At 33.8% G+C, this 14,397-nt stretch overlaps 1 protein-coding gene across 1 annotated transcript; it reads left to right on the forward strand.

Moving 5' to 3' along the window:
- Nucleotides 1–2,994: 2,994 nt before the first annotated feature.
- Nucleotides 2,995–5,172, forward strand: LOC141678731 (uncharacterized). The gene is made up of 4 exons (XM_074485102.1): nt 2,995–3,240; nt 3,640–3,792; nt 3,876–4,096; nt 4,871–5,172. Exons 1-3 carry the CDS (start codon nt 3,031–3,033, stop codon nt 4,086–4,088), a joined length of 576 nt encoding a protein of 191 aa, XP_074341203.1. The 5' UTR covers nt 2,995–3,030; the 3' UTR covers nt 4,089–4,096; nt 4,871–5,172.
- The last annotated feature ends 9,225 nt before the right edge of the window (nt 5,173–14,397 follow it).

Genomic DNA, 14,397 nt, shown 5'->3' on the forward strand with positions numbered 1-14,397 from the left:
AAACTTAGAGGTGTGTTTAATTAAATTTTATTTTCTACAAATTTAACTTTCACCGTATATATATATGCAAATATTATCTGATTGATAGTTTCGCAAAAAATGTAGGGATTTGATGTTCAGGACTATTCAGAAGTGAATGATGCTGGTATGATACGTACTTATTACGACCCATCGGTAGGTATAACAGACGGTGAAGATTACATGAATGAAATGATGGATTGTGCGCAGCAAGCACTTGCCAAGTTTAACAAGGATCAGGTTTTTTTAATTACAGTTTAAAACATTTTTAATGGCAACAATCACATTATATACCATTTTAGCTTATGATTTTGAAACCATTTTTACCAGGATACAAACTTTGTTGTGGAGCATGTGATCAGGGCAAACCTCGAGCCTGTTCAAGGCATTAAGGAAGACTTTGAAACTGTAGTCGATATCCATTTCCCTCTTACAAATAGAACAGTTAAGCTGGTTCGGTTCAGGCAGCCTCCTCGGCTATTTTATCTTGAAAATGAAACTAAAGTACGTGTTTGTCTCTTTTCTTCACATTTTTTCTTTTTCCTGGAAATTTGTCTTTTAATGTTGGCATATGAGTTGATTATCCGTTACAAATTGTGCGAGGTTGGTGTTTTACTGTGTTTGATTAGATTTCATTGTCCATGCTATCTACCTTAGTTCTGCGTTTTTCAAATGTCAACCAGTTCATGAGGATAATATTGCAATTATGGCACTGAAGATCGACACTATAGTATTTTTCATTGCATCGCCTTTTTAGTTTTTTTTGGTTCTTGGAGCACAGTTTTTAATTTTCTTTGGACTATATATATGCAGGATATGACAGAGTCAGCCATGGTTTCTCCCTGCTGTGTAAGTTGTGGTTAATGACAGTTAACTCTTGAGTAGTATGCGCGACCTTGGGTGTAGGAATTCTCTAGTATCTAGCTATGTAATAATAGGCTGCTGGAGCTAATTGTGGAACCTATTTATTATTGCTTATAAACTCTGATGTACCTTATCGACTCGTGGAGCTATTAGTAGCCAGTTCTCCGGATTCTAAACGTTCATGTACTTAACTGACTTTTGGAACTATTAGTATGGTTGTTTGATGTATAACCTATATGCTTTATTCATGTTTAATGTCTGGCATCGGGCACCATGCATTCATATTAGGTTCTATTAGGAGTACTGTCTTGCATCAGTTAATCGTACTGGCCGTTTGGGCGTGAAGCTCCAATCAGTCTGCATCTTCTGAATCTAATTATAGTTGTGGCTTAAACTAAATGACGGATCAGTTTGTCATTAATTAAAATAAGTGTTCAGAAACACCAGCAGGACCAAGCAGTGAGCACTGTAATCACTCTTAGACTCTCAATTTGGAGTAGAGATGATCTTCCCAAGCCACCCTTATTTTTACACCGAAGGTGCCGCAAGGACAAAACCCCCTCCGGTGTTGTTTTGCAGATACCCAACGGCAGCTACACCCCGCTCTTAGAAGGAAGGTCCAGGCACGGCGTCGGAAGGAGCCGCCACGGGAATTAACGATGGGAATCTATAAAAATTTCTACCAAGAACTAATGCACCTTTAAAATAAAATAAGGAAGTTATATTAGACTACTCCTTCTGTTTTTTTTATTTGTCGCTTTGACTTTTGCACGTATTTCAATGTGGTTTGACCGGCTAGTTAGAAATATAATTTTAAAAATTTTCTTTTTGTGAATTAAAATATAAGTTGTCTACTTTTATCTACAAAAAGAAAATTTTATAAATGATAATTTTAACTAGTCGGTCAAAGTACATTAAAATGTGTGCAAAAGTCAAAGCGACAAATAAAAAAACAAGAGGGAGTATAAAATAGGACATATTATGTGAAATTTCAACCTATATTTCCGCAACTGTTAATTCACTAAAAACTATTATGGATGCATTAACACATGTACATTATAAGCAGAAGTTATTGGTAAGCTTTAATTCATTAGCCTTGGAAATAACAGCATGTATAAATCTATGTACTGAAATACAAAGTCTCCAATCTGCTGTCGTTAATATGACGACACATCGAACATTATATATAATTGGATATATATAATATATATATATATATATGTATACATACACATATGTGTGTATAGCTATATATATACATACATATATATTAAGCATTTTTATTCTCATTAGAGGAAAATTAATAAAGAATGGATTTGAAAAAAATATAGAATATTACAATGTAGATGTTATTCTTCATTATAACTAACCCAAATTGGAACCGTAATTTTTTATTACAATAGGGAGGTTATTACTGCATAGAGTATTATTATATGAGGTGTATATATACTATTATAATCGTAACATGTTATATTTTGTTATCCTTTTTTTGTTAGTTTGATTATTTTTGTTTACGATGTTCGGATCGTCTTAATCAAGTGATTATAATTGTTATATCTACATATAAAAAATATACACTATTCAAGTTTATAGGTTCGAATCCCGTGGCAAACAAAATTTATATTATTATATTACACTGTTTAAATTCCCAAATTTTAAACCCCGCCAACAATAAATAATTATATTATTATTTATACGCTATCCAAATTTCAGTTTCGAATACCACCAACAACAAATATTAATATTATTATTTACAAATATACTAATAAGATTAATGGTTCAAATCTTATCAATTATATACTATTTAACTTAATATTAAATGAAAAATTTATAAATTTTAATAATATAAAAATATTAATATAGAGGAATTGCAAAGGTAGGATAATTTGGGGTAGGTAGGCCCGGTGTGTTTGCCGTGACACATGCTAGAAAAATTCTTTATTAATATTTAACGGATTTTTTAATGTGTGTCAAATGCACGCAATAAATAATAACTCTCATGAATTTGGTGTATTTTGATTGATCCTCTAATTTCTAAAATGCACTAAACTCATAAAATTTAGTGTTTATTGTTGCATTAGAAAGAAGTATATTTAATTGAGAGAAAAGAAATTAGGGTTAATTGTTTTAGGGCGCAAAACAATCGAGATGGCGAGCAGCAGCAGACAGCAGAAAGGGGATAAGCAGACCAAAGAGATACTTTCTAGAGAAGAACGATTGCAGTTGTTTATGAATAATTTTGCGCATAGGGCATATCTCGAAGAGGAAGAAGATGACGATCATGTCTCGCCTGATGGATCTCGTACCATGACCTTTCGAGACATCGCCAGTCTTCAACTTGACTTGTATGAGACCGATGTTAGTACATTCTCATCCCCCCCCTCTCTCTCTCTTTTATGTTTTGAATTTTGAAGAAGAATCGTGTTACAACAATACAGGGAGAGAGAGACGGAGAGAGAGAGGGAGAGAGAGAGACGGAGAGAGGGAGAGAGAGAGAGAGACGGAGAGAGGGACGTAAGAGAGAGAGACGGAGAGAGGGACGTAAGAGAGGAGAGAGATGGGAGAGAGATCAGAAACCCTAAAATGCGATCGCGAAATATCTTTGGATTAAAGTGGACGCTATGTTTCTCTCTCTAGAATACAGAAGATGAAGATTTTATTTTTATGCAATTGTCTGAATTTTGATTCTTGAGTTATTGTTACTATAGTTATATAATTACTTAAAAGGATAAATCTATTTTTTTGTAAATACTGTAGGGATTTGATGTTCAAGACTATTCTAAAGTGACTGATGCTAGTATGATCCTTCCTTTGTACGACCCGGCAGCAAATATCACTGAATGTGGTGATCATTTACCTGACATTGTCGAGTGCGCGGAAAAAGCCATTCTTGAGTATAATGGCGCTCAGGTTTGTTTTTTCAGTCTAGTGCATATTGTTTTTTAGATATTCGTCCTTATAGCTTTTGTTTTGGAAATTTTTTAATTTGACAGGGTAAAAACTTCGGCAACGTGAATGTGATCAAGACAAATGTGGAGCCTGTTTGTCCATATAGGTACTATATCACGTTTGAGGCCCATGATGCAACTGAAGGCATTACTGAAACCTTTGAAGCTAAAGTTGATATCCATATTCCTATTACCGATAGAACTATTCGTTTTGTTCGGATCAGGCAACCTCCTCGATTCTATTGCCCTGAAAACTGAAATTGATGGTAGCGTCTCTCTCTTTTCTCTCTCTTTTCTCTTGGTGCTGTTTATTGTATCTCTGTCTTTCATGTTAGCATGCAGTCAACATTCATCTCTATATTAACCTATTTTTGTGCATTTAGCTTTTGTTTAAAGGAGATTTAGAGAATGCATCCGTGGGAGCATACAATCAGAGCATTTACCCCTTTTCAATGTTATCAATTGTAAAAAAGCAAGCTGTGGTTAGGTTCAGGATTTCCCCTATTGAAAGTTGTGAATTGTTAAAAAATCGGGCATTTAGGTTTAGGATTCTCTCAGTGAAAATACACAAAATACGAGGTTGTGATCTAGGTTCAGGTTTCATTTGTCAATATCTATGTGATTTATCTGTAAGAAATTGTCATAATTATTAGTTTTACTATATTTTCTATATATTAGTTAATATTGGCTTAGACACTAATCCGTTACCAAAACAAAAACCCTATTTTTGGGAGAGATAATGGCCCACTATTTTAAAATTCTTTTATTTTAAAGATAATGTCCCGCTATTTTTGGGAGAGATAATGGAATCCAAAAGGCTATTTGAAAGAATTAAATAATCTTAAGATAGTGTGCATTATTTCTCTTAAAAATAGGTTAGTGTTTTGGTAGTGAATTAGTGTGTAAGCCGAGATTTACCGCCTAACTGTGCAATTATGGCAATGAAGATTGACACTACAGAGTTTGTCATTGCATCGCCTTTTTAATTTACTGTTTCTTGTAGCAAAATTTTTAATTTTGTTTGGACTATCTGTATGCAGAATATGACAGAGTCAACCACTGTTTCTCCCCGCTGGGTAAGTAGTGGTTGATGACAGTTAACTCTTAAGGAGTAGTTTGTGCGACCTCGGGTGTAGGAATTCTCTATTATCTAGCTATGTAATAATAGGCTGCTGGAGCTAATTGTGGAACCTCTTTATTATTGCTTATAAACTATGATGTACTTGATCGACTCGTGGAGCTATTAGTAGCCAGTTCTCCGGATTCTAAACTTTCATGTACTTAACTGTCTTTTGGAGCTATTAGTATGGTTGTTTTATGTAGAACCAATATGTTTTATTCATGTTTAATGTCTGGCATCGGGCACCATGCATTCATATTAGGTTCTGTTAGGAGTACTGTCTTGCATCAGTTAATCGTACTGGCCGTTTGGGTGTGAAGCTCCAATCAGTATGCATCTTCTGAATCTAATTATAGTTGTGGCTTAAACTAAATGACGGGTCAGTTTGTCATTAATTAAAATGAGTGCTCAGAAACACCTGCTGGACCAAGTAGTGTAAGCACTGTAATCACTCTTAGACTCTCAATTTGGATTATAGATCATCGATTTTTTCATCATTTTTAGTCCAGTATGGTAACTTTAGTCTTAAAAGATGTCGTAAATAGCCTTGTGTACTGAAATACTCAAGTAAAACTTTCCCTTCCGAATATCAACCAAAAAACCCCTTAATCCAGAACTACATTTTACCCAGGGTGGTCTCAGTTGATGATAGTCACATAAAATGATTTTAGAGTAGAGAAAAATCGTCTCAGGCTACTACATTTTCGTGAAGTCTTGGATTTCTCTCATTTCACACAACATTATAAATGAAGCAAATGCCTCTCGATCAGCTGTTGACAGGATTAAAAAAATGTCATCAACCCTTTAGTCTACTTGCACAAATGTTCCATCCTCTGAGTATATTATGTTTCTGTTGCTTTGCTTTTACTGTTATGGTGGCCGTGGGTATGAATTATGGAAGATGATTGGTGTTGAAAGGAAGAAAGTTACTATATGCGACATTTTAGCATTTGATTTGTAGTATTACCCTAATGCAGAAGAGTTAAATCAAGGTTGGTAATCTGATTACCAGATTCTTAAGATTCTGCTTCAGTTACCTTTGAACTTCATCTGACTCGAGATTTTTATGATTCTGTTTCGACTACTCCTGAACCGCGTCTTTCTTGTTAACGAGTAGTTGATTTTAAAGAGAAGGTAGACAATTTTCATGAAGTAGTTGCAGACTCTCTCAAATGAAGATAGCATCTGAATACCTGCTTCCAGATGAAATAAAGGAAGTCATATGAATCATGTGATGAATGTGCAAGGGAAACCATGCTTCGTCATAAGTAGAGAAAGAAAATGCGTATTCATCCATACTTAGAATGTAAGAAGAATGTGTTAGATTATAAAGCAGAGGTTGTTTTATTAACAGAAATAACAGCAACTGTAAATCTATGAGCTGAAATGCAAAGTCTGTAATCTGCAGTCAGTAGTTATTGCCTTGAATCCTTCATGAAGCTGTCACCACGCGGTTTAGGATTAAGGATACATGTAATTTAAGTTCCAAAAGTGGTTACTAAATTGTTTCTGAAGCCTTATGACAGAACATTAAACAACTTGTTGGCGTTTTTCAAAATATTTGTCACGCCAAGTCTCAATTACTCTTTATTTTTTACAAAAAATTACATGGACATACCTTGCCTGCATGGTATGCTTTCAGCATGCAAAAATAAGTTTCACATACAGCAGAAAGATCCTCTGTTTGCATTCTGTGGCAGTCCACAGCACTCCAGTCTCCATAATATCGCCAAGTTTCAGATGAAGATGACTACCTCCACTATAATCGCGCAATTGTCTCGGGTAAATACGAATATGCAATTAAGAAAGCGACCTGCCCTTCTAGATGAACGAGCTTAAGCAGGTTTTCCGTTAAATACAAATATGCAATTTGGAAAGAATACGTGAACTCCTGAAGTACTTAGTGATCAGTAATTACAATGTCAAGAGAATAATAGGAAACAGTTAAGATTTTGGTGATACATCCTTTAGGTTAAGTCTTTTATTGCACATCTATGGCTATGTGTTACAAGTTTATGCTCGGAAATGGTACCTGATATATTAAGGAAAAAGGCTTTCTCGCATTTCATTCCTTCATAGAGATTCCATTGCTGGCTTAAATACTTCTGAGACCATGTCCCTATGAGCTTAAACCATCGGAACTGTACGAATTACCAGTTCAGGGTTAAATATTTGCATAGTTACTGAAGTTGGTTATTAAGCCCTAAATTGTATATGATTACTCTTATATGAAGGTAAAGCATATAACACTAAAGCACATGATGGCACTGTTTGTAAATGAATGGCAGAAACCAAGTATCTACTACTCTTCACATTACATAAATGTTCATGTCCATACCTTACCTGCATGGTATATGATGCTTCAATATGCAAAAACAAATTAATTTTATATACATTAAAAGGAAGAAGCAGCCTTATAGTCTTCATCATGATATCACCCTGAGTGAAGTAGGAGCCGAACTGATGACAATGGTGTGGAGGGGGGAGGATTAGGCAACTCTGCAACGCTGATTTTAATATAAAAAATGATTAGCTCCTCCATAATTTCCATACCTTGGTTAAATAAGAGTGCAACTGGAAATCATAAGCTTTCACAAGCACAACAATCAACTGAACAGCTTCGAGATAGTAGACATCCTAACAACATCATCAGAAAAACTTATGTTTTTGACAACAATTGGTAACAACCTCTGGCTAAACTTAGAAATAGATAAATGTGGGAACACACCGGAACTTGGAAGGCGACCGCCCTTCTATATGAAATAGCTTAAGCAGGTGTCCTTGAAATGCTTTAAAGCTAAACATTAACCGGGAACATATACTCATTTTATTTTTGTTTTAACTTCTATTAAGTATGCACTACGGTCAAACCTCGATTAAGTAATATTCGATAAATTAATAATCTGTTTAGTAAATCATGATTATGCATATTCATTATTAGTTATTGACATCTTGAGAAAATAACTATTATTTTAGTTTATTTGCGAACCCTGAAATATGATATGTTAACATACTAATACGATTAATTTAAAGTAAATTGAAGAGAAATAAAATTTATAAAGAGTAAAAGTTAATTTTTGTCGGTTGAGATTTTATTACATAAAATTTTAAAAATAGTTGTATAATTTTCTAGTGAGTCCCAAAATTTAAGACCTAAAATGGTTTCCTTATTAGTATAGATAGTTGATAACCCGTGCTAAATACGGGTCCGAGATTAAAAATATCGAATTAATATTTGTAAAAAATTATTCATAATTCTTGTGAAACACGAATTAAAATTAATATATTAATATCAATATTAAATTGTTACCTGCAAAAAATAGTTATGTGGTTAGAAGAAATCGAATCAGTTATGAAATTTTTCACTATAATTCTAGTTTTGCATTATTTTACTTGATATAAAAATCTAACATATTAGTTTTATTTTGTGAAACGAATTGTATCTCTATCTTATGAATCAAATATCTGTTTTTTAGATAATTTAATATTAATTAATGTAATTTGATAACTATCTTATAATTAGCCTTTTCAATATAGTTTATTTAATAGTACTTAATTATCGATAAAAATTAATTTACAAATTAAAAATAAATAGATGTTATTAAACTTAATTTAATATTACTTAATATAATCTAAATATAGCCCATAAATTTGTTACTATTAAAATATATTTTTAATTTAAAATAAATAATCGTTGTGATGGACAGTAATAAATATAATCGTTAAATCAATAATTTTCAGTTTAAAAGTTAATAAATGTTACTAAAGTCATTTGCTAATACTTAATTAGTTTTAAAATTATCGAGAATAAGTGTTAATAGTTTACTTTGTAGTTAGTAGTTTTTCAAAATAAAAGTAAATATATGTTATTTTACTTAATTTAACATAACTTAATAATTTTTTAATATAGTTTATAAATAAATAAAGTTTATAGAAAATATAAAGCAATTTGTGTCAGTAGTTTACTTAGTAATCTATAGTTTTTTTTAAAAAACTAAAAATAAATATAAGTTATTTTACTTAATTTAACGTAACTTAATAAATTTTTAATATAATTTACAAATCATTTAAAAAATATTTTTATTTTATAAAATAAATAGACAATTGGATGAACACTAACTACAAAGAAAATAAAATTTACAAAAAGCAAAAGTTTATTTGTGTTAAAAACAAAGTTTATTGAGAATAGAAGTCAACATGGTAGATCAATGACGTAGGCGCAATGAATCCCAATATGGTAGATCAAAGAAGCTAGTGATATGTGTCCAATTGTGTGAATCACCAAATCCATCTGCCCTTTCTTTGCTATGTGGTTTCCCTGGTAGTGGGAATTTGATACCAGCACACATGTTACGGATAACTCGACCTTTCGTCGATTTCTTCGGTGTTTATCTAGGAACCCCATATGTAACCCATAAAAATTGGACTTCCTGTTGTGCGGTAGTTGCTTAGCTTTAACTTCACCTATACAAACATGGCAAGCCATCTTTCCGTGGGTTGACCATCTGCTAACCATACCCAACCCGGGAAAGTCACTGATAGTCCATAACAAGGCTGCCCGCATCATAAAATTGGTCTTTGTAGAAGCATCATATGTCTACACACCAACCTGCCATAAACTAATCAGCTCATCAATCAAAGGCCTAAGATAGACATTCAGATTCCTCCCAAGATCATTCGGCCCAGGTACTAGTAATGTCATGAACATGTATGGATCCTTCATGGACATGGTATGTGGAAGGTTGTACACAAGTAGTACAACAGGCTAAACTGAGTATACAGTAGAAGTAGTATTACTGTATGGCGGGAATCCATCAGTTGCAAGACCAAGCCTTACATTACGAATATCCGCTGTAAAATCTGGATAATTCTTGTCAAATTCTTTCCATTCTTCTCCATCTGCAGGGTGACTAAGAACCCCTTCAGCCACAATTTTGTTGTTGTGATACTTCATATGTTGGGCTGTGTGAGTAGACATGTACAAACGCTGTAGACGAGGAGTGATCTTAAAATATCTTAAGATCTTCCTCGGAATGGTATCACTCCCGCCATTAGTTGCATCTTTGTATCGGCTTAACTCACAGTACTTATAATTTTCCAAATCTTTATCATCACCATAGAACAACATGCAATCTTTCTCACATGCATGTATTTTTTCGTATCCCATGCTTAGCTTCTTGACCATCTTTTTAACTCCATAATAATTAAAAGGAAGTTTATGCCCTTCCGGAAACACATCTCCAAGTAAGAGGAGTAGCTCATCAAAGGCCTTATCACTACATTTATTATGATTCTTCCAATGTAGTTATCTTGTTATAAACTTCAATTGCGTATACTTGGTATTGCCCGTATATATTGGTTCTCCGACATTATTCACATTGTATAAGAATTTAGATGCTTGCTCGTTTGGCTCCTCGTGCATACTATTGACACCTCCAAATTCTTCTCTTCTAAATGCATCCCTTAACATCTCATATTCATCAAATACATCTTCACGATCATTCATTTCTTCATGCCTTGAGCCACCTTCTTTTTCATGATAATGCCATATGCTATAAGTCTCAAGAAAACCGACGGCATATAAGTGAAACTCAACATCGGGAATGAGTTGAAAGAGTTGATTGTTACATGTATTACATGGACATCTAATCAAAAGTTCTGGATTATCCGGTTCCTTGCTATTTTATTTTTCAAATGCCAAGAAAACTTTGACCCCTTTGTTAAATTCTTCCGTAAAACCATAACCACCAGGAATAATTCGTTTAGTGATCCAACTAGAATCGTAAGACATCTATAAATGAAAAAATGCTAAGTCAATAACATATAATCACACATACATATACACACACATATATAAATATATATGTTGAACATGCAACTAAATATAATAATAAATTATATATTTAAATGCATATATACAGTTAAAGAGGAGATTAAAATTGAATACTTACATTGAAGATTGTTGAAATAGTTGTTGTTATGTCATCATGTATTTTGAATAATATAAAGATATGTTTTTGTTAGGAAAAAAAGAGTGAAAAGAATGAAATTCCAAAAGAGACAATAGCATTTTGCACACTGCACAGATTACTTTACGACGGAATCAATTTTTCGTCGTAAGTTTGCTTAAAATATTATACTTTTGAACGGCTAACAAATGTTTGTAGGTGGCATTTATTGCGGTTAGTTGGACAATTTACGACTGAAATTCCGTCGTAAGTTTTAATTTAATGATAATTTACGACGAAAATTCTGTCGTAAGTTATAATTAAATGACAATTTACGACGGAAAGGTCGACGTAAGTTATAATTAAATGACGTCATCGTTCACAGTAGCTTTTATTTTTCTTTTTGTAATAAAATTTAACGATAATATAATGATAAGATATTGAACTTACGAAGGAAATAAAAAATGTCGTCGTAAAGAAAACACGACGTCGTACTTCTACGCGGCTGGTTGTAGTTTTTTATTCCTTTGGTAATAGTTTTAATAATAAAATAATTAACTTACGACATAATATGTGTTAGTCCCTTAACAATTATACCAAGAATTACAGAATGGGGGTTGAATGAAATTCTTGAACCTTTTTCTTGAAATAAAAATGTTCAACTCAATTATAGATATATTTGTTTTGATTAGCACAATGCGGAATGTAAACTTAATTGAATCAAAACATAAGTAATTATAAACAAGAGTCTTTAAAAACTTTCTGGTGGATTTAAACAATTCCACCAGAGATATATATAATATATCGAGAGGACTCTGTGTGCAGAAATGCTCACAGCTGCTTACAAATGGAACTACTGAGAATACAGGAAATGCTAAAGATTCTGCTTACAAAGATTTCTCTGTTTTTTGTGTTTTTCAGCTATCTCAGTTATTTTTCTATTTGCTACTATCTTGGTTTATATAATACCAAGATTACAAAGTCAAAAAGACTGAACAAATATAAAATCTAACAGTCTTAAACTTTGCTGCTTTTCGTCCTCTATTACCCAGTTAATGGGCTTCCATAGTGTGTTTGTATACATCTCGACGGCTGTGTGTCAGCTTTCACTGTTCAACTACTGTTTGAATTCTTCATATGATCATCCGTCGACTTTCAGAACATCCGTTGATGATTTAATCAATCATCCGTCGACTGCTATATTAAACATCCGTTGATAGTCATTTGATCATCCGTCGATGGCTTTGTTCAACATCCGTCGGTAGCTATTTTGGCACTTGACTCTATATCACTTATGCAGAATTACAAGACATCAATTATGTACATTTAATCAACCTATTCTGCATATCTAGTTAAAGTGAACATGACTTATATGCTACTACAGATTCTATACAAAAGTGCATACATAACTGTGCTATAAACTTATTATTACATAAGCTACTCACTCGATGGATAATAAGTTAATCATCCGTCGGGACTATAATGAGTTATCCGTCGGGACTATAATTCTTATCCGTCGAGTGCTACATAATTTCACCAAGTAAAATCTACTTAGATGTTTTGTTTATGAAATCATCAAGTACACGACATATGCACAACAATCTCCCCCAATTTATGTCTACTGAAATTGTAGCCATACATTAAGAGATACTTGATGATAATAAAACATCATGAACATATATCTTTAAAGATAAGTAGATAAACTAAAAGTGCTTCAATTAATTAAAATGTGCAAGGTTTGGCTCACAGTCAATTCAAGATGCTCCTCTAGCCTGAGCAGATTTTTCTAGTTCCTTGAATGTCTGGATCTTCTTCCAAGCTTTATGTTATTTTCTTCAATTTGATTATGGAGCTGCCTGTGGAATTCTAGTTCATCAGATTCTGAGAGATCTAGCTTTTCTTACATTTCCAAGAGAGTCTCATTGCTAGAGATACTCAGTTGGTCTTCTAATCTGAAGAATCTTCTCACACCCTTGTCATCCATGAATTCCATCAGCCAGTAGGGCCTTAGATGCACTCTTCTCCCTGTGTATGGGATGATTAGAGTCTTTGGGAGTGCATCTTTAGCTCTAACACTCCTCAGCTCTTCAATCTTCTTCAATACTAGTCTTCTTGCAGTTACATTGAACCCAAAGTTTTTCTTGAAGGATGAATAGACTTTGATCAGCACAGCTTGGCTTTCTTGAAGAATCCTGTGAAGTGGCCACTGAATCTCCCTTCCTCCTTTGTACTTGAACACCAACCTTTCAGGTAGGTTTCTGTATGCATCAATTGCCCTTACTTCATCCAGTTCATCCAGATAAAGGTTTAGATATGAAAATTCTTTGATGTCACACAAGTACAAGTAGTCTCCCCTGTTGACCTTGGGTTGAGCTTTAACTACTGACTTGGATTTGAGAGGTGACAGCTTCACTTTCTTGACTGCCCTTGACTTTGTCCTTTTTGGCTTGCTAAGGATTGGTAAGTTGAAGTCAGGAATTGGTATGTTATCCCACTCTATTGGCTCATCCTTTGGCACAATAGGTTCACCATGTATGTTCTTGTAGGGATCCACCACCCTTATGTCTTCAAATACCATAGAGGGCTTTGATGCTTGAGTTGTAGCTGGTGTGGATTCCTTAGGAAATTGATCTTCCAATTCCTTGTCAACAACATCCAGTTTCCTTTTTGTTCTTCTAGCCAATTCTTTCTTCCTTGGGGATTTTTTCTGTTCTTCAATCCTCTTCTTTGATTCAGCAGCTTCAGATGGTTGAGAGGGAATTTGTTGAGAAGAATTCACAGCATGTAGCTTGGCCAAGATAACAATCTATTCTTTCTTTTGTTTAGACTTCTTTGCATCTAGAGCAGCTTGCCTCTTTTCCTGCTTTAATCTGGCTTTTTCTTCTTTCTTTGCTTGAGCAAACTGTGGATGTCCAGCTACCACACAAATTTCCTTTCCATTTCTGAATATCTTAGCAATTCTCCTTTTTGAAGCTGAATCAGCTGGATCTTTATAGATGACAATAGATCTTGACATAAGATTCTTTTCATCAGGCTTGGGTGTCTCATACACAGTGTCCATAGGGTTCTTCCAAGATGACTTTGGATAATTTGCCCTTGGTTTAAGAATTGTTTCAGCCTTTGTAGAATTGATGCAGGAAGATTGTCCTTTTTCCAGATAGTTCATGCTCATCTCATTCACACTGATTGGCTTGACATGAGAGTGATGGATGGCTGACTGAACTGGCTCCTTGACTAGTTCAAACTTTTTCTGTATCTCCTCATCAATCTTATTCCAGTTGATCAAACTCAACTTTCCTTTTTCAGCAACTTTCAAATTTGATGCTGCTGCTTTAATTAGATCTATACCATCTGCAACTGTTGGCTTGGAGATTGTAATTGAAGGTACAATTACTTTGCTGATTTGTACTTGAAGTTTCTCCCCCTTAGTTGGTCCTTTCTCCCCCTTACTTGATTCTCTCTCCCCCTTTTTGTTATCATCAAGTTGAGGAGTTAGGCC

The sequence above is a fragment of the Apium graveolens genome, chromosome 8, assembly GCF_009905375.1.
Source record: "Apium graveolens cultivar Ventura chromosome 8, ASM990537v1, whole genome shotgun sequence".
Taxonomy (NCBI): Eukaryota; Viridiplantae; Streptophyta; class Magnoliopsida; order Apiales; family Apiaceae; genus Apium; species Apium graveolens.